The 23,729-nt window shown below is 40.6% G+C and overlaps 1 protein-coding gene across 1 annotated transcript; it reads right to left on the bottom strand.

The window, feature by feature from the left end:
* Nucleotides 1–8,810: 8,810 nt before the first annotated feature.
* On the bottom strand, nt 8,811–21,542 carry LOC306822725 (CD276 antigen-like). The gene is made up of 8 exons (XM_079341917.1): nt 19,681–21,542; nt 18,816–19,136; nt 17,860–17,895; nt 16,753–17,031; nt 16,506–16,625; nt 10,833–10,892; nt 10,499–10,540; nt 8,811–9,440 (listed from the first exon to the last, which is right to left on the bottom strand). Exons 1-8 carry the CDS (start codon nt 19,736–19,738, stop codon nt 9,397–9,399), a joined length of 960 nt encoding a protein of 319 aa, XP_079198043.1. The 5' UTR covers nt 19,739–21,542; the 3' UTR covers nt 8,811–9,396.
* Nucleotides 21,543–23,729: the final 2,187 nt, after the last annotated feature.

Here is a 23,729-nt window from a genome sequence, read left to right as displayed (position 1 = left end):
CGACTGAACGGATCAACGAAGGCGAAGGAGAGAAGCTCATTCGTCCATCTTCAGCAGATCCGCTCCGTCGTCTTCCTCATGTTACTGCATCCGTTTACAAGCAGCTCTGTTTGTTCTGTTCAATCACCATCATTCATCAGATCCTCCCTCAGTCCTACATGATAAGAACACCCAGCAGTACAAACCCCTGATTGTGTCACAATTACACGGAGGCTTCGAGAGCTTCATTATTTTCAAACATTCAGACATGATTATTCCTCATGACGAGCTGCACTTTAACAACGACTCAAAGCACTAAAAGACCTTTGACAAGGTTTCAGAGGGTTTTTGCACATTATTTACAGAAGGACACGGCGATCATGTTCGAGAAAAGATGTTTTAAAAGTCGTATTTATTCTCGTACAACGACCAATCGACAGACGCACAGAGGCTCTACGCCCCCCGTCGTGTTATTTCACTGATAATAAAAGGACTCAAAGAGCCTCTCAGAGTATTTAAATCTACCAAATCTTAAATATATCAATATGTTTTAATCCAGAACTCTCGACTGAAGGAGAAACCGATGTAGAAATATGCAAGATGAAGATTTCCTGATGTGCTTGTCGCAGGCCGGAGATTAAAGGGGCGCAGCGACAGCCACGAGACGTAGTGTGTCATGTGATCCAGCGTGAAGGGACAGGTCACCGACCGTCACGTCATCTAACTCAGTAAACACGATGTTTCTCTGAAAGCTGTGACGACATATTTAAAAAAAAAAAAAAAAAACGATTGTTACTTTTTTTGCATCCGTTCAGTCGAAGGTGCTGAACTTTACACTGAGGGTGCGACGCGACCTTCAGCACCCTCTTTGACCCGGGCGTGGCTTGATGATGTCACACACAAACGCTTTGCAGGGTTTTGATGCTGCAGCGCCTGAAAAATGTCCCATCCAATCGTTTCACCCGTTTGTTTAACGACCTGTGATTTCTTTTCTTTGATAAGGAGGTGAAACGTGTGCGAGGAATCACATGACCACATTTATAGAGAATATAAACTATGATATATATATATACACACTTTATGCCATTTTTTTATGAAAGTAATGAACTGTACATTTTTTAATGAGGAACCTGTTTTGTATGCATGTTCAGTGGTTCAAAGAGACTTGAAGTAAATCCACATAGACGAGTGAAAGCACTGGAGACGTGGTGTTTAAAGAGGAAACGGACTCTCTGACGTCCTGATGTCAAAGAACTGTGAAGAGTTTATTTACTCTGCTTTCTTTTCAAACTCGTTCAAACTGTTTAATTGAACCGGCTGCTTTGATGATGATCCGTCGTCCCGTGCTTCACCTCCTCTCTCTCTCTCCTCTCCTGTGTGGCTGAACTGTGAACAGCTGTTAGCTCACTTAGCTTAGCATGCTAACTACCACACTGTGTTATATTCACATCTGCTAAAAAAAAACAAAAACAAAGCACAGACATGCAACCGTTCCCACAGTTTACAAATCCGTGCCCTGCAGAGGCTGTCGTCCTGTGGGGGGCGCTTCCCGGGTTCTGCCCTGCAAAACACGCGCAGAAGGAATCAAACCGAGGATCTATCCAATATAAGATATGAATCGTTTTTTTTTTAATGAAACTGTTTGGAACCTTTTTCACTGTTTTACCGGAAAAATATATTTAATGAGAAATGAAATCAAGAGCTGCAGCAGCCTGTGCTCACAGACGAAACATCTGAACCTCCTTAAAGGTCACATGTTCTGTAAACTCCTCTCCTCCATCTTCCTCTAACATGTCCGTCTACAAACCCCCCGATGATGAGAGAAGTCCATCCTCTCCGTCTCCTGCCTGCTCCACCTTTCAGAAACTGTGAGCTCAAACAGGCTGTTTGGAGGTTTTCCCCTCATGACATCACAAACTGAAGAGGAGAATATGTGACCTTTAATAATTAGATTTTCAGATTAAATAATGAGCTTTTTCTACCCGAGCTGACGTTTTGTTCTTATATCCTTCTATAAGTTAAAAACAGAAAGCGTGTGATAGGCAGCGATGAATAAAGAGGAGGGGGACGTAGGGAGAATTGAAGGTGTCGAGTGCAGCTGTAGTTTTGTTTACAGATAATTTACTCAGCAGATTAACAGTGAGCACGTCGTGAAACTAAAACCACTGAACTCACTTTGTACTTCTTATATTTTTGTTGTTGTAAATGCTTTGATGCTAAAAAGAGGGGTAACGTTGGGGGGATGTTCAGTGCACAGCGGTGACACGGTGACTTCTGTGTACAGACAGACAGAGTGTATTTATACCGTTCATAAAGGCGAGTCCTTGTAAACATAGATTGTGATCGTCTTGCCTTGTTCTTTCTCATGTTTTTAAAACCTAAACAACAAACGAAGCTCTTTCCTTTTGTCTCATCACTCGGATTATTTCAGGTCATCTGACGGCAGTCTCTTGTTACTTTGTGTATTTTGCATCAATGATCCAGGAGGTGATTTACTAAGAAGGCGTTTCTTTGTATGGTGATGCTTCTTGTACATAAAAGTCTTGATTGTGTTAGCATGAGTATAAACTGTGACGTGTATGACCGTAGATGTAAATACTCACGCTTTATTTCCTACTCACTAAACAACCTGCTGTGTCGTGGATTCATGATAATGACAAACATTAAATAATGATTTATTGACTCAAATCGGACTCAACTGTTTGTTATTGTCCAAATCAAGATGGCTGACAAAGAAGAACATGCTGCAACAACCCGAAAGATGTTCATGTCCAATGAAAATGGAAATCACTACAATACACTACTATATGCATGTACATCTGTATACATATACATATATAAATGCGTCCATATGTACTCACACATGCATGTATTTATACATATATGTGCCTATACATTTATAGGCAAGCATTAACATACATGCATATACACATCCAAGTGTATATATGCATATACATTAACATAGATCCATATACACATACATATGTAGACAGATATACATACATGCATACCTTCACACGCCTACAAATGTGTGTGAATGTATGCATGCAAACAAATACATGCAGCGACATACATTCATACATTCAAACAAACATGTATATATGAACACACATATAGATGCATATTCATGTATACAAATATATATATATATATATATACACATGTACATACCTATATGTATGTGTGTATATATGCATATATCTACTACATACACAAAGATATATGTGGACATAATACACGTATGCATAAGTATATTTACATATAGATACATACATATGCAAACATAAATACACGTAGTAGTACACACCAATAGAGACTTAAATGCATGTATATATACATAGATATACATGAATTCATATGAAACACATACACATATATGCATACATAGATATCTACATACATATATGCATACATAGATATCTACATACACAATACATCGGTATTTCAGGCTGTTCACTCATGTCCATTGAAAAGTGTACAGTTAATTTCCCCTTGTGGGATTAATAAAGTAAAAATTACAAACAAACATATCTACACATATACATGCATATAAATATACATGCAGAAATATTTCAAGTATACATGAATATGCATACATATATAAATACATATATGTACATTAGTGCTAACATATATTTAGACATGTATACATACACATTTCATAATATTGGACACACATGAATACACACATACAAACACACAAATACTAATAAACATACATAAACATATACACATACATACATACATAAACACACACACACAAACACACGTGCATATACACACATGCATGCATGCATACATGCATATATACTTACACACATTTACACACATAAACACATGCACACATAAATACACGTGCATTGCATATACACATACATACATATATACATTCTTGCATGAATACATGTACATACATACATACATGTATATATATATGTATGTACGTATGCATGTGTATTGATATACCTATGTGTTTGTATGTATATATAGGAATGTCCATGTTAATGTATGTATGTGTATGATATGCAAACATGTCTATGTATTTATGCATGTATGCATATATGTGTTTATATGCATATGTCTGCATATATTTATGTATATATGAATGCATGTATGTGTATGTACTGTATGTATATATATATATATATATATATATATATATATATATATATACACACACACACACATATATATATATATATATATATATATATATATATATATATATATATATATAGGTACATGTTTGGATTTGTCTGTGTGTATGTATATATGTAGAAATGTATGTATTTATGTATGTATCTATGTATGTATCCATGCATGTGTATGTATGTATATTTGTGTATGTATGTACACTGCTCAAAACAATAAATTCATTCCAAGTCAATCACACTTATGTGAAATCAAACTGTCCACTTAGGAAGTAACACTGATTGACAATCAGTGTCACATGCTGTTGTGCAAACAGAATAGACGACAGGTGGAAATTATAGGTAATTAGCAAGAAAGGAGTGGTTCTGCAGGTGGTGACCCCAGACCACTTCTCAGTTCTGATGCTTCTTACTGATGTTTTGGTCACTTTTGAATGCTAGCGGTGCTTTCCCTCTCGTGTTAGCATGAGACAGAGTCTTCAACCGAAACAAGTGGCTCAGATAGTGCAGCTCATCCAGGATGCGAGCAGTGGCAGGAAGGTTTGTTGTGTCTGTCAGCATAGTGTCCAGAGCATGGAGGTGCTACCAGGAGACAGGCCAGTACATCAGCAGACGTGGAGGAGGCCGTAGGAGGGCAACAACCCAGCAGCTACCTCCGCATTTGTGCGTGGAGGAACAGGAGGAGCACTGCCTGACCCTGCAAAATGACCTCCAGCAGGACACATATGTGTCTGCTCAAACGGTCAGAAACAGACTCCATGAGGGTGGTGTGAGGGTCCACAGGTGGAGGTTGTGCTTACAGCCTGGAGACACCGTGGAAAGTTCAGCTGCCTGCAACATCCTCCAGAATGACCGGTTTGACAGTGGGTCAGTAATGGTGTGGGGTGGCTTTTCATTGGGGGGCTGCACAGCCCTCCATGTGCTCGCTAGAGGTAGCCTGACTGCCATCACATGAGATCCTTAGAGCCCTTGTGAGACCATACGCTGGTGTGGTTGTTCCTGGGTTCCTCCTAATGCTAGGCCTTGTAGTTTCTCCATCTTTAAAGATGATGATGTGCAGTTGATGAAGAAATATCCACTGACACTGACTTGCTTGTAATGTAAGAAGTTTATTTACAAAGACAAGAAAAGCATCAGTCCAGTAGGCAAGTTCGAGTGTGTGTCATTAAAACGATCCTGACCCGAAACATTACAACTCTCCACTCCACATGTTTATAGAAGTATTGAAATGAATGCATTGTTGTGTGAACATCTATCTGACACTTGGAACATTAATAAAAAGCCACCCTACGGAGGAAGCCCATTTCGGCCGCTTGTATCCGAGATCTCGTTCTTTCGGTCCTGATTCAGAGCTCATGACCACAGGTGAGGGTAGGAACGAAGATGGACTGGTAAATCGAGAGCTTCGCCTTTCGGCTTAGCTCCTTCTTCAGCACGACGGACCGATACAGCGACCGCATGACTGCAGACGCCGCACCGATCCGTCTGTCGATCTCACGCTCCGTCCTCCCCCCACTCGTGAACAAGACCCCGAGATACTTAAACTCCTCCACCTGGGGCAAGGACTCCCCACCGACCCGGAGGGGACGATGCTGTTCTAACATCTTGACACTTCAGTCTTTTGTTGACTGTATGTTGGTCAGATTTTTTAGTAGAGCTGCACTGTCGTCTATTTACTGCTCTGTGTGCACTTGAATTGCTCCCCGGGATAAATAAAGTTTTTGAATTTGATATATCTCATTGTATGTTTATGTATGTATACTCACACATACATGTATACGTATGTACATGTATGCGTGTGATTATCAGTCCGGGCTGCCTTAAATCAGGAACATCTCTGTGATTGTCATTAAGGAGGAATCAGATCTTTAGACCCTGTAGACCCTGTAGACCTGTACCCCTGTAGACCCGGCCCTCCAGGACTGGAGTTTGACACCCCTGCTGTAGACCCTGTAGACCCTGTAGACCCTGTAGTCAGGCTGAATGAAGAACACAAAGAAATCTAATGTTAGAAATGTTTGTCTTAAACCTGAGGAGACGAAGTTTGAAACTACAGAAGCCCAAAGAGGACTTTAGGAAACGTCCACAGGTTGATTTGACTCCTGTGATGGAGGGAACAGTCCCTCTTATTGTCTGATCTTATCTTTGGATAACAAAGCTTCTCAGACACATTCAATGATAAATAATATTTATTGACATTTACATAAAACACTGTTCACTCATTCCAACAAAAATAAACAAAACTAGCAAAGAAAACTTAACAGTCACATAAATGAAACATGTTCACTGACATAACGCAGAAAAACAAACGAACAGAAAATAAGCTTCAGAGTTACAGTGCAGAAAGAAAGACATTTACATAAAACACTGTTCACTCTTTCCAACAAAAATAAACAAAACTGGCAAAGAAAACTTAAGTTACATAACTTAAACATGTTCACTCACATAAAGCAGAAAAGTGTCAAAGCAGAAAAACAAACCAACAGAAAAGAAGCTTCAGAGTTACAGTGCAGAAAGTTTCTTTGAACACAGTGAATACTAAGAATACTCTTACAAAATACATTAATCTGTATTTATGTGCTGTAATCTAATGTTTTTTTTACAGCTTAATGCAAATGGAAGAAGTATTCTTTTAAACAGTACCAACATGTTAATCAAGTTTGATCCATGAACATGGTTCACAGTAAATACTGTTCTGGCAGTGCACTCTGTTCCTATGACAACAACAGCCGCTCTTTACTCCTAGCAGCGGTCAATCCCTCATTCCCTTCATATATGTGTAGAACTTCACTCAGAGAGGAGCTGCTGCACACTGAGTGTCAGAATAATCTCAAGAATATCTGTGCAGACTACAAACATTTGCATAAAGTATTCACAGCAGTAATGAGTTACAGCGGTAAAAAGTCAACTGACCAAACAGGAAGTGAAGTGACTTCCCTCCACCTCACGTTCAGACGGACTTCAAGCTAAATGCACCGGCATCTAATCACCTGATTGTTTTTGGTTTAAGGTCCTGAGCTTCTGTAACATGATCCTCCTGCTGTCGATGGCAGCAAACAGACTCAGTGAAATACATGGTCAGGTCTCTCCACCTGGTCTCACTGATGATCAATAAATGCTGCCTACCTGACACAAAACATCCATACTTCATGTTAATCATATAGAAGTAAAAACGTTTTTAAAAACTTGATATTAGAAAAAGGCAGATTTTGATTGGTCATCACTTAAAGAGCATATTGCAGGTTAAAAAAAAGTTGAGATTAACACTTCATGTTGTCAGATAAGGGCTGTAGAATAAGTACATCAATTTTCTGTATATTCTTCAACACATAAGTGCTCTAATTTAGAGGAGAAAGTGGCTGTTTTTAGTGTAGCTGTTTCGAACTTGCTTTTTTTCCAACAACGCGTCACATGACGTAACATAAGGGAGTCCCGTTCTGTTACTCTGCTTTGATCGGCTTTATGCGTATGTGTATGAATGAATGAATGAAGCCTTTATTGCCCCTGGGGGAACTTGTCTTGCACCGAGAGCATCAAACACTTTACAAACAAACATTTAGAAGGCAGCACAAAAGAATTAAAGCACAAAAAAACAGGCTAAAACATGATTAAAGAGGTGTAATGATACGTGGTAGTGAGTGAGAACAGACAGGATGCTTCCTTGCAGCACACACTCTTCACTGCCATAGTGTGTAACTTGCGCGGTGCACATTCAGGTGCACAGTGTAAGTGGCTTGATTATTCATAGTGTGTTTTGGTGAATTATTCCCACAACCTCAGAAACGATCGAACAGACACATTGAATATTTCGGCATCAGACACAAAAACGTTTCCTTATTAATGATTTAAATCTCTGGCTGTTTAACATCAAATATTATATACGCAGACAGAAAGCGTTTAATGATTTAAATCTCTGGGTGTCTAACAAAATGTTATATACGCAGACAAGCATTTAATGATTTGATCTGCTGGAATCCTCTGTTATATTCTCTAGTGTGAGCGTAATAGACACCGGACAGTCTGTATTAATATATGTAGTCATACGATTTATTATAAATCCAACTCTGTTACAAGAGAGCGTGTCCGTGTGTGTGTGTGTGTGTGTGTGTGTGTGTGTGTGTGCATGCGTGCGTGCGTGCGTGCGTGTGTGTGTGTGCGTGTGTGTGTGTGTGTGTGTGTGTGTGTGTGTGCATGCGTGCGTGCGTGCGTGCGTGTGTGTGTGTGCGTGTGTGTGTGCGTGTGTGTGTGTGCGTGTGTGCGCGTGCGCAGTGGGGAAAGACGGAACGTGCGGTTTGGAAACAAACAGAAACACAAGCTTTACGTCTGTCGGTCCTCTATCCCATTAAAATGTTAAACTTTTTGTAGTAGCCTAATATATGTGCACGTATTAAACTGTGGAGTGTGTGCGCTGTTGTGCATGTTTGTGTGGATTACGTGCGCTGTGAACTCACGTCAGGAGCATCCTGCACCGTACACTGTATTTTCTATAACAACGTGAGCACTGGGCAGCATGAGGAATAAACAATAAAGACAAAGTGCTGCATTTGCACAGGCCGTGTAATCAGGTTCTATGTCTGTCTGTCTCTCTCTCTCACGCGCGCACAGCGCGGCATCGTAATACGTTGTACAGATTTGCCGTTTTGACGATTAACTCCCATACAATGTAAAGGTGAATGATCGGCACTCGCACCTTCTACAAATTGTTTTTTAATTGATTGAAAGTGATTACAAACTTTATATAAGCTGATGTGAACACAGCACTCGCCCATATATGGCGAGCTGACACCTGTCACTCAGCAGGACGCCTGCTCCGGGTCTCTCCTCACATCACAGCTTCACTTCTCTCCTGAGGCCGTTATTCCTCTAATCCTGCCTGTTTCTGCTCTCTATCACATCTAACAGGTTCAGAATAATAAGCCAGTGGACCATTATATGTAAAGGAATACATATTTTCTTCCTATTTATTGACGGGAGTGACACTCGGATCCATGATTTTCTATGTTAAACAGACGGGGATTCAGCGGGACTCCCTTATGTTACGTCACAGCCGAATGTGGAAGTAAAAAGCAAAGACTAAAACGTCTCCAGGAGACCCTGTGGGTTATTAATTTCAGAATTTCTTTAAAAACAGTATTGTTAACGTATTTTCCTATGATTAGTTAAGTTTTGTCTTTAACCTGCAATATGCTCTTTAAGAAGCAGAACATGTTGATGTTGTTCAGCTGTAACATGTTGAAATGTGTGTGTGCATTAAACTGAACTTCAGTTAGAGTGTGGAGACGTTGGATGATTTGAGAGGGAGTCCTGAACCTGCAGCAAACACAAGAAACAGAAACAGTCAGAGGATTATCTTCCACATGAAGCAGAGAGAGTTTTTATAGTGGACTATATAGAGCACTCACTGATTCCTCACATGGGGAGTTTAATATCGAGCACTCACTGATTCCCCACATAGGGAGTTTAATATCGTGCACTCACTGATTCCCCACATAGGGAGTTTAATATCGTGCACTCACTGATTCCTCACATAGGGAGTTTAATATCGTGCACTCACTGATTCCTCACATAGGGAGTTTAATATCGTGCACTCTCTGATTCCCCACATAGGGAGTTTAATATCGTGCACTCACTGATTCCTCACATAGGGAGTTTAATATCGTGCACTCACTGATTCCCCACATAGGGAGTTTAATATCGTGCACTCTCTGATTCCTCACATAGGGAGTTTAATATCGTGCACTCACTGATTCCCCACATAGGGAGTTTAATATCGTGCACTCTCTGATTCCCCACATAGGGAGTTTAATATCGTGCACTCACTGATTCCCCACATGGGGAGTTTAATATCGAGCACTCTCTGATTCCTCACATGGGGAGTTTAATATCGTGCACTCTCTGATTCCTCACATGGGGAGTTTAATATCGTGCACTCACTGATTCCTCACATGGGGAGTTTAATATCGTGCACTCACTGATTCCTCACATGGGGAGTTTAATATCGTGCACTCACTGATTCCTCACATAGGGAGTTTAATATCGTGCACTCACTCAGAAAAATGTAAAAACCTTTCAGACACTCCTCGCTCTCTCACCGGCCGCTGACAGTGACGTCACTGAAACGTAGAGCTGAGCTGGTCGTTCAGCAGACTGACGCCTTCAGTATGCTGACTAACTTCCACACAGTGACAGTTGCTCGTCCACTACTTCTCAAAATGCATTGTGGGATACATTGAGCTCACTCCCTATTCACTATATCATGAATTCAGACACAGTCTTTGATTGTTGAGAGAGAGAGAGAGAGAGAGAGAGAGAGAGAGAGAGAGAGAGAGAGAGAGAGAGAGAGAGAGAGAGAGAGAGAGAGTACTTACCAGACCCAGAATCATCATGATATCCATTGACACGAGGTGTTTCTGAAATGTGAGAGAAGACATGAAAGCAGAACATGAAATGAAGGAGTCAGATGTTGGAGTTAAAGTATTCAGATGTATCAAGCAGTGATTTTATCAGCCTTCATGTGAACTTTCACTGTCTCAGTTGATCTGTGATCAGTTTCCAGGTCGAGCTGCTGCTGATGTGAGGAAACACTGCCTCTACATCGTCTTCATGTTCTCTTGGTCACATCAATCACATCTCTTGTTTTGTGTGAGCTGATCAAAGCCTTCAAGTTGTTTTTACAGATAATGTGAAGAAAAGAGGACTCACTAGGATTCATCTGGATCACTTCTTGATGTCGAGGCTGCGGCCGACGTAAGAAGTCAATGACTGTAAAACATGGAGACAAAGCAGGAAACAGGAGTTATAACAGTCACATCTGTGTCGATCTGATCTGATGATAGAAGAACCATCAAAGTCTTCATTTGGACATGCACACAGGAGTCTGCTTCACTTCTTCATGTTTCCTGATTTCATGGTTCACTCTGAGTTTGTAGCATCTGTTCATGTTGCTAACGCTGCCATGTGTCTTTCATGGTAACTCAAAGAAAGCTCTGAAGATGTGAACCAGCTTGTTCAGAGTGATCTCCTTTGTCAGTGAAGAAAGAGAACCAGGAGACACTCAGGATACGTTGAACTGGCTTCATCATGTTAGGGTGCACTAAGGCTGAACCATTTTAGGAAAAGATTGAATTGCGACTTTTCTGGCAGAAATTGCGATTTCGATTTTTATCACAATTTTCTTCAAATCAAGCTCGTGCAATGTTCTCAATGTACAGTAACATTTATAAACATGACAGGAAATGACATCATACCAGTTAAAACTTTAATGCCAGAACTCTAAATTAATAGAATAAAAACTAAAGTTAAAAATTGATTTCAGACTTATTTATTAAGAAGAAACACACAGACGGTGTGATGTTCTTGTTTTTAGAGTCAGTTTGACAGAAATCTGGTCATAAGTGTTGATATATATTTTGGGCCTTTGGGGTTGCCGTAGGTGACTTAGTTCACAGAAGTTTACAACAAGAGAAGCCAACAATGTCTCCATATTTTCTTTTAGTCTTACGGCCGAAACATTTGTCTGTGAGCGTCATTTCATGTTCAGGTCTTGCATTGTTTCTTTTGAGTATGTTTAATAAAGTTACAACGTGAGATAACAATTGACACATTCGCGATGCTAACCGCTAGCATTCCTATTCAAATTCTCATAGACGTTAGCATCAAGCTAGCGGACGTTTCGGTTTTTCTCTAGCATACTATGAGATGAATAACTTATGTTTTGATGTCTGTTTAGTTTTACAGTGCTTGCTTTATTAAAGACTGGACAAAGAAACTTTAGCTTCTTCATTGGAGGAAAACTGTTAGCTATCTGTCGAGCTGTGTATCAGGCTAAAGAAGTCACACACACGGACAGAATAGACTGAGTGTGTTAACTCATTCTCCGCCATTGACGGAATATTCCGTCATTTGGTGTTTTCAGTGTAATACGATAGGGGGCGCTCTGGCGGACATTGTGAAAAAGTTACAGGACTGTGGGGTCAAAAACCAACAAACAAGACCACCCGCGGGAAAGTAGAGAGAAAAAAAACAAACATTTTCTTCGTCCTTATTTTCCAGCGGTCGGAGTTCTATCAGTCTGTATGTGAGTTTGACGCGCGTCAAAAAGTCAACATTAGCCGTATAGATATGAGATAAAAGCTCTTGAACAGTACAAACATGCCGGCGCCAGCAAGGAGATATTCGGCTGCGGAAACTACAGAGTTAATTATCGATACAGACTCTGATAATTCATTTTTTGACCTCCGTGAAACTGATCTGGATGAAGACAGCAGCGGCGACAGTGAATGGAGGGATTCAGGACGTGTCAGAGGTAAGATATGATCACGTTATTTTTTGATTCACCGTGATAGCATATGCATCTGATAATTCATGAGATAACGTGACGTCGAAATAACATATCTCTCAGTTTTGTACATAAACTATGTACAAAACGAATTTTTGACGGACATTTTATTGTAATTTCCAGACACAGAGTCCAGGTCTCCAAGGTCCAGGTCTCCAAGGTCCAGACATACACGTAGGTGCAAGAGGTGAGTCATGATAACATATTTTATTTAGTTTGATAGTATGTTACTTGGATTGTATGATTATTAGATACTACAAGACAAGAGCATCTGCTAACTTGTGAGAGAAGATAAAAAAAGAAATAATTTAGCTTTCATTTTGTACACAAACTATTTACCAAATGAATATTTGTTTGACATTTTACTGTCATTTTACACACAGAGTCCAGGGATTCAAGGCCCAGGTCTCCTTTATACAGAACTACCCAAGGTGAAAGAGGTAAGATATGATATGAAGAGGCCGAAAAATAACGTTCCTCTCTTTGTGCACATCACATTGTTGAATAAAAAAAATGTCTTTCTAATTATTTACAGGTCGAACACAGCAAAGAGGCAGAGGTCGGACCTGTGGATCTTATGGGTGTGGTGGAGGTCAAGTACCTGGTGACCAAGCAAGAGGGTCTGTAAACCAGCCAGGTGCAGGTCCTGGTCCAGGTAATCTGATGTGGAAAGAAATGAACTGGCAGCTAAAAGACTTTCCTTTCACTGAGAATCCTGGAGCTCTAAATGATGCTGCTGCTCTTCATCATATCATTCGTAAGCCTGACCTTGAAATGTACTGGTCTACAGATGACATTTTGGTCACCCCCTACTTCAACAAGGTCATGTCCCGCAACCGGTTTGAAATCATATGGAGATTTCTACACTCCAATGATTATGAATCAAGGCCAGCAAATAGCACTGACAGGTTGTACAAAGTCCGCCCTGTCTTATATTACCTTATATCTAAATTCAGTCAAATCTATCAACCTAACACCAACATTTGCATTGATGAGGGTTTGCTTATGTGGCGTGGACGGCTAGCGTTCAGGGTATACAATCCCCAAAAACCTGTCAAATATGGGTTCAAATCCTACATCCTTCTGACACAGGTGTTACAACATGAAACCCTATTGCGGAGAAGGCACTTCCCTGGGAGACACAATTGTCTCTCTTCTTGATCAGGTTTTTGTTCAACTAATGTTTTATTGAAAATAACCAATATTTAAGTGTTTGTAAAAACAAAGTATTTCTGAGTGTATGAGAAGAAAAATGTATAATATAGTTTGTAAATGTTGTAGTGCTACACTATTCAAAGAAAATTAATAATTTTATGTAATCATTTTTATTTATTTTAGTTATTTATTTTAAAATATAACTGTAGTTGGCAAATGAAAGTAAAAAGAATCCAAATGCGGGGGGCGCCGATAGCTCAGCGGCAGCGACAGCGCGCGTACCATGTTGCGAGGCCTCGCTCCTCGCGCGGGCGGCCCGGGTTCGCGTCCGGCCTGTGGCCACTTTCCCGCATGTCTCTCCCCACTCTCTCCCCCTTTCCGACTCTATCCACTGTCCTCTATCAATAAAGGCAAAAAGGCCAAAAACAAATCTTTAAAAAAAAAAAAAAAAAAAAAAAAGAATCTAAATGTAAACTCAAAATCACTTTTTTTTCTTGAAAATAAGTGTGTTTTACAAAAGTGCTGTTTTCTCAGCTTTTTGTCCGGAATGTGGTTTTTTTGTGAAAATGGCCGATATTCAAGTGCTGATAAAAAAAGATTGAATGAAGTTTGAATAAAATAGTTTTTTGTATATGAAAGCAGAGGCTCTGATCTTTCTTTTGATGTATTCAATATTTACATATTCAAAGAACAAAATATTCTGTGAGTCTTGAAAGATTGGTGAAAATGGTGAAAAAGGCTGGCGCTGGCTGGCAAACATTCTAGAATTCTCTGGCGGGGAAAGAGTTAATTAGTTGACAACAGCTCCTGGGTCAGTAGGGAGAAGCACTGCCAAAAACCGCGGCTTGGGCGATCACTTGATCGCATTTTTTGAAATCGCTATATACTGGTGTAGTTTTGAGTCCTAAAACCAGGAAGTGAGTTAGCATTTTAGCACCGTGGTTCTAACCTCTAAAAGTCAATGGGGATTTTGAATGTGTTCGTGTTTAGACGCCTGAAATAAGGTCTGTGGTTAACACAAGCTGAAGAGATGTTGACGTCTTATTACACGAGAAAAAATACGTTACCTAAGACCCCACTTGTGACTTTTAAAGTTTTTACACACACTTTAAACGGCGGTTGCTAACGAGTAGCTAACTGAAACTACAGTGGTTGTCACAGACATTAAACATCATCACGCCGGGAACTCTCTCCCTAATCCTCCTTACAGTCTCTAGTCATGTTTTTCAGTGCGCTTGTAAATATTAGGTCATAAACAACTTATTAAGCTAACGTTTAGCTATCTTATCAAATCCACTGATTAGATCAATGAAGCATAACGGTCGTGACGTCATTATAAAGCGACCGCGGTGTAGTTCGTTAGCGCATAACGTTAGCTTTTTACTTCTCTCGGCTGCATTAACTCTTCAAACTTCATATAAATGATGTTCATCTGTAAAGATTATCCCGCTGAACAAGACAGCTACACATCAGAAACGTGTGTTTGACACAGAGCTTATTTTCTGCAATGATCCAAAATCCAATTCAAAAATCCCACAGGCGAATTCTCGTAGGAACCACCGGCGCCATTTTTTCGGGTTGTCCTACAAAAATACGTCATTACTACACCAGTCTATTTCAATCAGAAAACAATAAATCGTTCAGCCTAATAGTGCACTCACACCGGCCCAGCTGTGCTTGCCCCCCTCTCACGAACCAGGTCTGAGCATCGCTACCTCTTCTACTTAACATGGTAATATAACACATGCATGGCTTTATGTTAACATGAGTGAGCTGAGTTTATGAGGCAGGCGCACCTGAAACAAGGGACGAGTACAAAGTACAGAGTATAGACTGGTGTAGTTTTGAGTCCTAAAACCAGGACGTGAGTTAGCATTTTAGCTCCATGGGTTCCTAACTCTAAAAGTAAATGTGTATTTTGAATGGGTTTGTGGTTAACATAAGCTTTAGAGATGTTGATGTTTTGTTAGACGAGATAAACTACGTTAGCTCAGACCCCACTTGTGTTCTTACGCAAACTTTGAACGGCGGTTGCTAACGAGGAGCTAACTGAAGCTAGTGGTTGTCATGGAGACATTAAACGCCATCACGCCGGGAACTCTCTCCCTAATCCTCCTTACAGCCTCCCCTGTTCAGTGTTCTTGTAAATATTAGGTTAATAAACAACTTATTAAGCTAACGTTTAGCTAGCTTGTCAAAACAGCTGATTAGATCGATGAAGTATAACGGTCGTGACGTGATAATAAACTGACCGGTGTAGTAGCATAACTTAAAAATTGTCCCGCTAAACAACACAGCTACGCATCAGAAACGCGTGTTTGACACGGAGATTATTTTCTGCAATAATCCAAAATCCGTTGCAAAAATCCCATAAGCAAATTTTCATAGGAACCACCGGCGCCATTTTTTCAGGTTGGCCTACAAAAATACGTCATTACTATATCAGTCTATAAAGAGTCAAAAAGAGAAGTCAGCCAGAGGGACTGTCAGCTGGGGGTCAGGGGTCACGTAGTATCAGTGCTCGATCCCTTATTGTAGGTCACGTGGCCTCACTCTTCACTAAGATGTTTGTGTCATTGTTGGTCATTTTATTTGAATCAGATTTGTGTTCCTTATGATAGCTACAGGATTCTTCTAAATGGCTGCACCGTAGTTTTCAACCAGGAGAAGACTTCATCAGATGGAGACCAATTTTCATTGGATGTTTCGACTATGAACCACAACATCTTCAAGTTAACGGGTCTGCAGTGATAACCAATCACTGCCCATCTTCACTCTGAAGGAGTCTCTACATTTAGACATGTTTGTGTTGGATGAGTCTACAGCCTGTTATGTTGAGTCAGGTTACAGCTGTGTTAATATGAAACGTTTTCTAAACCTACCTTTGTTACGGAGGGAGGGGATGCTCAAAGTTAGAACTAGAGCCGTGACTAAAGCTCCAACAGCCATTCCTCCAAACCATCCAATGAAGACTTTGACAGATGAGTCCTTACAGACTTTCTCTGAAACACAAAAACAGTGTAATGTCACACTCACTGTGATACTGTTTTATGTGCAGCTCATTGGTCAGACTACAACAACAACACAACATATGAACCAAAAACAAAACACTGAAAAACAAACCCTCACCACTGATGTAGACAAACATATGAGAAGTGACCTCATGGTGGATTTTCTCCTGTTTGAGCACACAGCTGTAGGTGTCGGTCTTGGTCACATAAGCTTGAATGGTGAGGTCGTATTTTCCTCCTGTGATGGGTCGCTGTGTCTCTACAGCATGAAGGATGTTTCCAGAACTGTCCTTCCACTCCACTTCAAGTTCAGGAGAAGCTCCTTTAACTTTACACTGCAGGAGCGCCCGGTCCTCAGTTTGATGGAGTATCTCGATATACGGCTTCAGAGATGCAGCTGTGAACAGAAGACATAAATAAAGATGTTTTAATATAATAAGACATGTCACTGAGTTGGTTTGTCCTGTTACTCAACATGTGGTTCTGTTTAACTCAGACAAACACGAAAACTCACTGACTGATATTCCAACAGAGTGAGAGAGTAACACATGACCACTGAGAGCTGTAAAGACTATCATGACCTAAATGTTTGGACTCCATAACAAGCTTTAATCATTGTTAGTAGTTCAGATGTAGAACACTTCACACTGTGCTGAAGGAGAAACAACACGTTTCTTCACTTCTCACTGCATCTCGTCTAAAACAGTTCATCTTTACATTCAGACGTTTTCTCCCTGTGAGTCATGATGTCACTGATTTCTACATCCACAGTGTGTGAGCTACATCTCCCTCAGAGGCTGTTCAATATCTACATCTTTATAAAGTTCGTCTGGAGACAGATGGAAGAGCAGTGAAACAGTGAGTAGAAGCTGCTGAATCATATCTGATGGATCAGAGGAGACTTTGTGTGTTTGTGTCCAAACTGATGTTGGTAGATGTAGAAATCAGTCTGTGGAGCTCAAATCCTTCTTCTGTGGAGTTCAGACTTTAAGGCTTCAGACACAAAAACCACAATCTGAATTGTTTTTGTCCGTTTCCTTCTTATGTTTTGTTTTATGTTTTTATCTGCACTGGATCAATTGTATTGTGTGTAAAATGCTATATAAATAAAGTTGAGTGAGTTAAAGATGTCAGTGTGTGTGAGTGATGCTCCAGATAAATAGAAACCCTGAAGGAGAGAGACTTGTAGCTTACACACTGCAGACACAGTGACATCAGGACTCACTTGGGTTTTCTCCTGAGCGGTCTTTAAGGACGGGTTCTGCAGGACAAAGAAGAAAACGTTTTATCCACAGAGCAGCAGAGACACAAACAACGTACACCAAGTGATCCAACTCTACATGTGAAGAAATGTAGAAACTAGTTTGTGCTTTTAGTGTCAGACTGAATCCATCACCTGCTCCAACACAGTGACCTCCTGAACTTTGGATGTTGCCTAGCAACGTCCTTCTGATAAAAAGCCACCACAGAGACACGAGACACTACTGCTTTAAAAGAAAGAAGCAGCTCATCATGTGTGTGATGTGTCTCCTCTCAGTGTGTTAGCAGGAACACATGCAGGTCAGAAACACAGCAGGAAGCACAAACAGGAAACTTACGAGTCATTGACTTCAGCAGCGTAAAGAGAGATCAAGGAAAGAGAAGAAGAAGAAATCATGTCAGGTTTGAAGCAGGTAAGCTCATTAGTGTCATCAGCTCGTCTCAGTTTGTCTTTTAATCATCACTGAATTCAAAGTGTGTAAAAATTAACCAATCTGATTAATTGATAACTCGATCTTTTATTGACTTCAGTCAGTGAAGTGAGTCAGCCTTCATTTGGGACAGACGTCAATACAAGACGCAAAGATGGGACAGACTCTGAAATTTACACCGGAGAGAATATTTAAATGGAGGGAGAGAGAGAGAGAGAGAGAGAGAGAGAGAGAGAGAGAGAGAGAGAGAGAGAGAGAGAGAGAGAGAGAGAGAGAGAGAGAGAGAGACAGAGACAGAGACAGAGAGAGAGAGAGAGAGAGAGATCCAATACAGTTTTTCCTGTTTAGGGTCACAAGCAGCTGGAGCCAATCCCCAGCTGTCATTGGGTGAGAGGCGGGGTTACACTCTGGACTGGTCATCAGCAAATCACAGCGCTGACACATCGATACAGACAAACAGCCACACTCACTGTTTAGTCAAAGTACTCACCAACAACCAGCTCAATGATGAACTGCTGAGGAGGCTTCAGACGGGGAAGAATACAGGTGTAGACTCCACTGTCGGCCATCTTTGTCTTTGTGATCTTTATGGAGGCGTTACCGTTCTTCAGCTCCTTGTTAAAATGTGACACTCGACCTTCAAACTGTTTGTCTTGACCTGAAATGCCCTGACCGTAATATTGTCTTCCGTTGTACAAGAACACATCCTGACGGCCTTTCTTCCAGTCAAAGACCGAGGTCTCGATGTTCTCCTTGGTGCTGGGGGAACACGGTAACACAGCATCACTGTCTTCTGTCACCGTCACTGGACCTGAGACACAAACATGAGAGTGAGAAAAATAAAGTGAGAGCATCATGGAAGCAGCCTGGGGTCACTATAAAACATCTACTATATGACACACCTTTTAATGTTTATTTTTATTTTTCCAACAAATAATAAATTAGTTGTTTTTAAATGTTTAAAGTTGTTTATATGTGACAGATATTTTTACTGTAACCTGCATCCCTTCAGTTACATTTTAACCATGAGAAAGACAGCATGTTTATATCACAGTAACATTATATACTATATGCATACTTGGGAATATTGTAAAAATCTAGGAAAACATTCTTTATCAATAGATTTATTCACAGATGTGTTCATAAAGGAGTCTAATAACACTGATAAAAACATTTCAATCCCACTCCAGTACCTGGAATAGGACTTTATTGCCTGCCTGCCTGCCAGCAACTAGTATCACCTGCTAGGTGGTACTAGGAGCCTTGAGCTCTATTTTAAATGATGTAGTAAAGAGGAACAGTAACCCAGGAGGACGGGGCTCGACACAGGGTTAATATGATTCTGGATGTCTTACCTTGAGTTTGTCCAGATGTGATCCAGTATAAGAGGATGACACACACTCCCTTCCTCATGTTAGCGGTTAGCAGTGAAGTTCGTTGAATAGATGTTTGTCTTCAGATGCTAAAGCTAACTTCACACAAATATTTAACTTCTGTCTGTAAATCTATTTAATGTTTCCACACGGATGAACTCTTCACTTTTCTTCTTTAGTTGTTATGTTCGTGCGCACATCAACAAAACAACTGAGGAGCGAAACTAATGAACCTCCTGGCAGAAGTTGCCAGATCTGGTGAGAGAAACAAGCAAAGCATGGAAATAAACCCAAAACAAGAGACTCAGCTCTTCTAATAGATCATATAAATCCAGCCATGCACAAATCAAAATAAAGATGTTCACCAACATGTGTAGGCGACTTAACAATCATGTTGTGTCTTTTGTTGTTATTCATTGAAACATAAATGAAGTTGAAATGTAATCTACATTCTCACTCCTCGTCATCTCTGCTCTCAAACTGCAGTCACAAAGTTTCTTCACCAACTTAGTGAATTATCACAGGAATGAATGACCTGACTGACAACTGACACATGTTCATTAAAATCTGGATTTTGTCAGATTGGCATGGCTGAATATCTAGTGATAGGCTATTTATTGGTTATTGATCAGATGATATGTTTTGTTAATAGTAAACAAAGTTATTGACTTTAAATGTTGACAGTATAAGGCAGCTTTCTGCTTCAACACTGAGACAATTTGGTTTGTCTCTTTCTCCCACTCTTTATATTCACTGTCGCTCTGTCAATTGTAGCTCTCTCTCTCTCTGTGTGTGTGTGTGTGTGTGTGTGTGTGTGTGTGTGTGTGTGTGTGTGTGTGTGTGTGTGTGTGTGTGTGTGTGTGTGTGTGTGTGTGTGTGTCTCACTGGAAAATATCTAATAAACAATTACACTTTAGAAAAAATAGACCCAAAAAAACGCAACCCGCGAATGAAAATATCTGCAAGTGACTTTACAGCAAAACAAGTCCAAAGTCGCTTACATCAAGCGGACCTGGCATCTCCTTATCGACGTCACAGCTGTGCTATGGTGCATTCAGATGATGTCGGACACATCAGAGTTTCTGAGTTTTTAAACGCACATGAACACCTGCTCAAGTCTGAACAAGAACTCAGAGTCCCTCCTAACATGAACGTGTTCTCACAGTGCCTTCATGCGCTGGATTCTCTGACATGGTGAAGTGAGCTTCACCTAAATGTGAAGTGTATTCTGATCCCCGGACACAACTTCTGGCTGTTGGGACATGAGGGGGAAGAAGCCTGAGCTTGTGCGGGAGGTCGAGAGGTACCAAAAAGCACACAACTACAAACAATGTATTTCCCCGTTTTGTGCAGCTGCTTGCTGCAGATGTGTTTCGTGCTCTCTTGGGTTTGTTGCATCTTGATGTCAAATCTCCCCCCACGCAGGTCCGGGATCTGATCTTTATAAAACGGGAGTTCTGTTGTCTTGCACGGAGCCAGCGGAGACACTCGGTGTGTTACTGCAGTCGTCCAAACCCACTGGACATCAACTCTTTGCTGCGTGCTGAATCAGCGCTTAGAGCGCGTGCAGCCAAGTGCCTGTCATTAAAACATTACAACTCTCTACTCCACATGTTTATAGAAGTATTGAAATGAATTGTTGTGTGAACATCTATCTGACACTTGGATCGTTAATAAAAAGATTGGATCATAAAAAGGCTCAAACTGCTGCATAACAGCTGATCAGAATGCAGGAAAATGAATGTTAGGAGTCCAAAATGTTCTGTGGGAGACAAATCTGTAACCTGTTTGTGAAAAATATGAAACTGCTGCCCCATGTTGGAGGGGCTCCCCAAACGCCACCAGGTGTTTCACTCACTGTTTATATGTATAGTATGTTTGCATAAATGCATGTGTTTATATGTACCAATGTATATATGCATATGTAAGTATATACAGCTATGTATGCATGCATCTATATGTGTTTATGTGTGCATGTTTGTTTGTCCTAACATCTTGACACTTCAGTCTTTTGTTGACTCTGTATGTTGGTCAGATTTTTTAGTAGAGCTGCACTGTCGTCTATTTACTGCTCTGTGTGCACTTGAATTGCTCCCCGGGATAAATAAAGTTTTTCAATTTGAATATGTCTCATTGTATGTTTATGTATGTATATACACTCACACATACATGTATACGTATGTACATGTATGCATGTGATTATCAGTCCGGGCTGCCTTAAATCAGGAACATCTCTGTGATTGTCATTAAGGAGGAATCAGATCTTTAAACCCTGTAGACCCTGTAGACCTGTACCCCTGTAGACCCGGCCCTCCAGGACTGGAGTTTGACACCCCTGCGTGTAGACCCTGTAGACCCTGTAGTCAGGCTGAATGAAGAACACAAAGAAATCTAATGTTAGAAATGTTTGTCTTAAACCTGAGGAGACGAAGTTTGAAACTACAGAAGCCCAAAGAGGACTTTAGGAAACGTCCACAGGTTGATTTGACTCCTGTGATGGAGGGAACAGTCCCTCTTATTGTCTGATCTTATCTTTGGATAACAAAGCTTCTCAGACACATTCAATGATACATGATATTTATTGACATATTATTCATAAAACACCGTTCACTCTTTCCAACAAAAATAAACAAAACTGGCAAAGAAAACTTAACAGTCACATAAATTAAACATGTTCACTGACATAACGCAGAAAAACAAACGAACAGAAAAGAAGCTTCAGAGTTACAGTGCAGAAAGTTTCTTTGAACACAGTGAATACTAAGAATACTCTTAGTCTTCTGACAAGTGTTTTTACACTGTCGATTCACCAACTGAGCCACATTTTATCCGGTTCAGAGCAAATGCAGAGCACTCTGTTTCTATGACAACAGCAGCTGCTCTTTACTCCTGGCAGCTGGCGGTGATGCCTCCATCATTCATATATCTGTCAAACTTCCCTCAGAGGGGAGCTGCTGCACAATGTGTCTCTCCCTGCACACTGTGTGTCAGAATAATCTCAAGAATATCTGTGCAGACCTCAAACATTTGCATAAAGCATTCACAGCATTAATGAATTACAGCGGTAAAAACAAGCAAACAGTGAATGGAGGCAGCTGACCAAACAGGAAGTGAAGCGACTTCCCTCCACCTCACATTCAGACGGACTTCAAGCTAAATGCACCGGCATCTAATCACATGAGTGTTTTTGGTTGAAGGTCCTGAGCTTCTGTAACATGATCCTCCTGCAGTCTATGACAGCAAACAAAATCAGGTCAGGTCTCTCTACCTATTGCCTATCTATTCACTTTTTTCTCACTCCTCATCTGCACCGCTGACCTCAGAGTCAGCCTCCAGTTGGACACTTTAATGCATATTGATAGTCACCTTACTGAACACAGGTCACTTTAACGATAATCACTCTAATCATCTGGTTCCACCCTACTGTATTGTTAATGCTACATCTGTAATGGTTGACATGATCACCCTAACTAGGTCAAGTTTCACTCTATTGTCTCCAACACTTAATGCTAATCTGCTCCTCAATAGTTGGGTACTTAAATGGCAATCACCCGAATCATCCCTGGTCTCACCTCTTTGTTTAGGACACTTAATGCAAATCACTGCTCACTACTCCTGCATTGACTGTTTAACGACTTGTTTAACGACCGTACTCACACCTCGGGCATAAACTCAAAGACCTCTGTACATACACCCAGCACACACAGCACACATGCTTCTCTCATGCAAACAGCACACATGCTTCTCTCTCCTCACAGGCTAGGTACACCATGCTATATAAGTTTTAAGTCTAATGCTAACTGCACAGGTTTAACATATAATTATGTTTATTCTTAGTCACATAGGGGCTGCTAAATCTTGTTTGGGGGATTATTGTATAGAGAGGGGAGGGGGGACAGCGGGTGTGTATTGTAACCAATGTCTTGTGTCCTGCCTGTCTGTATACTGCTACTGGATGCCTTGAATTTCCCTCGGGATCAATAAAGTATCTATCTATCTATCTATCCATCTATCCATCTATCCATCTATCT

This window comes from Symphodus melops, assembly GCF_947650265.1.
Source record: "Symphodus melops genome assembly, chromosome: 4".
NCBI classification, from domain to species: domain Eukaryota; kingdom Metazoa; phylum Chordata; class Actinopteri; order Labriformes; family Labridae; genus Symphodus; species Symphodus melops.
The sequence above is the reverse complement of the archived record's forward strand: the minus strand, read 5'-3'. Positions and strand labels throughout refer to the sequence as shown.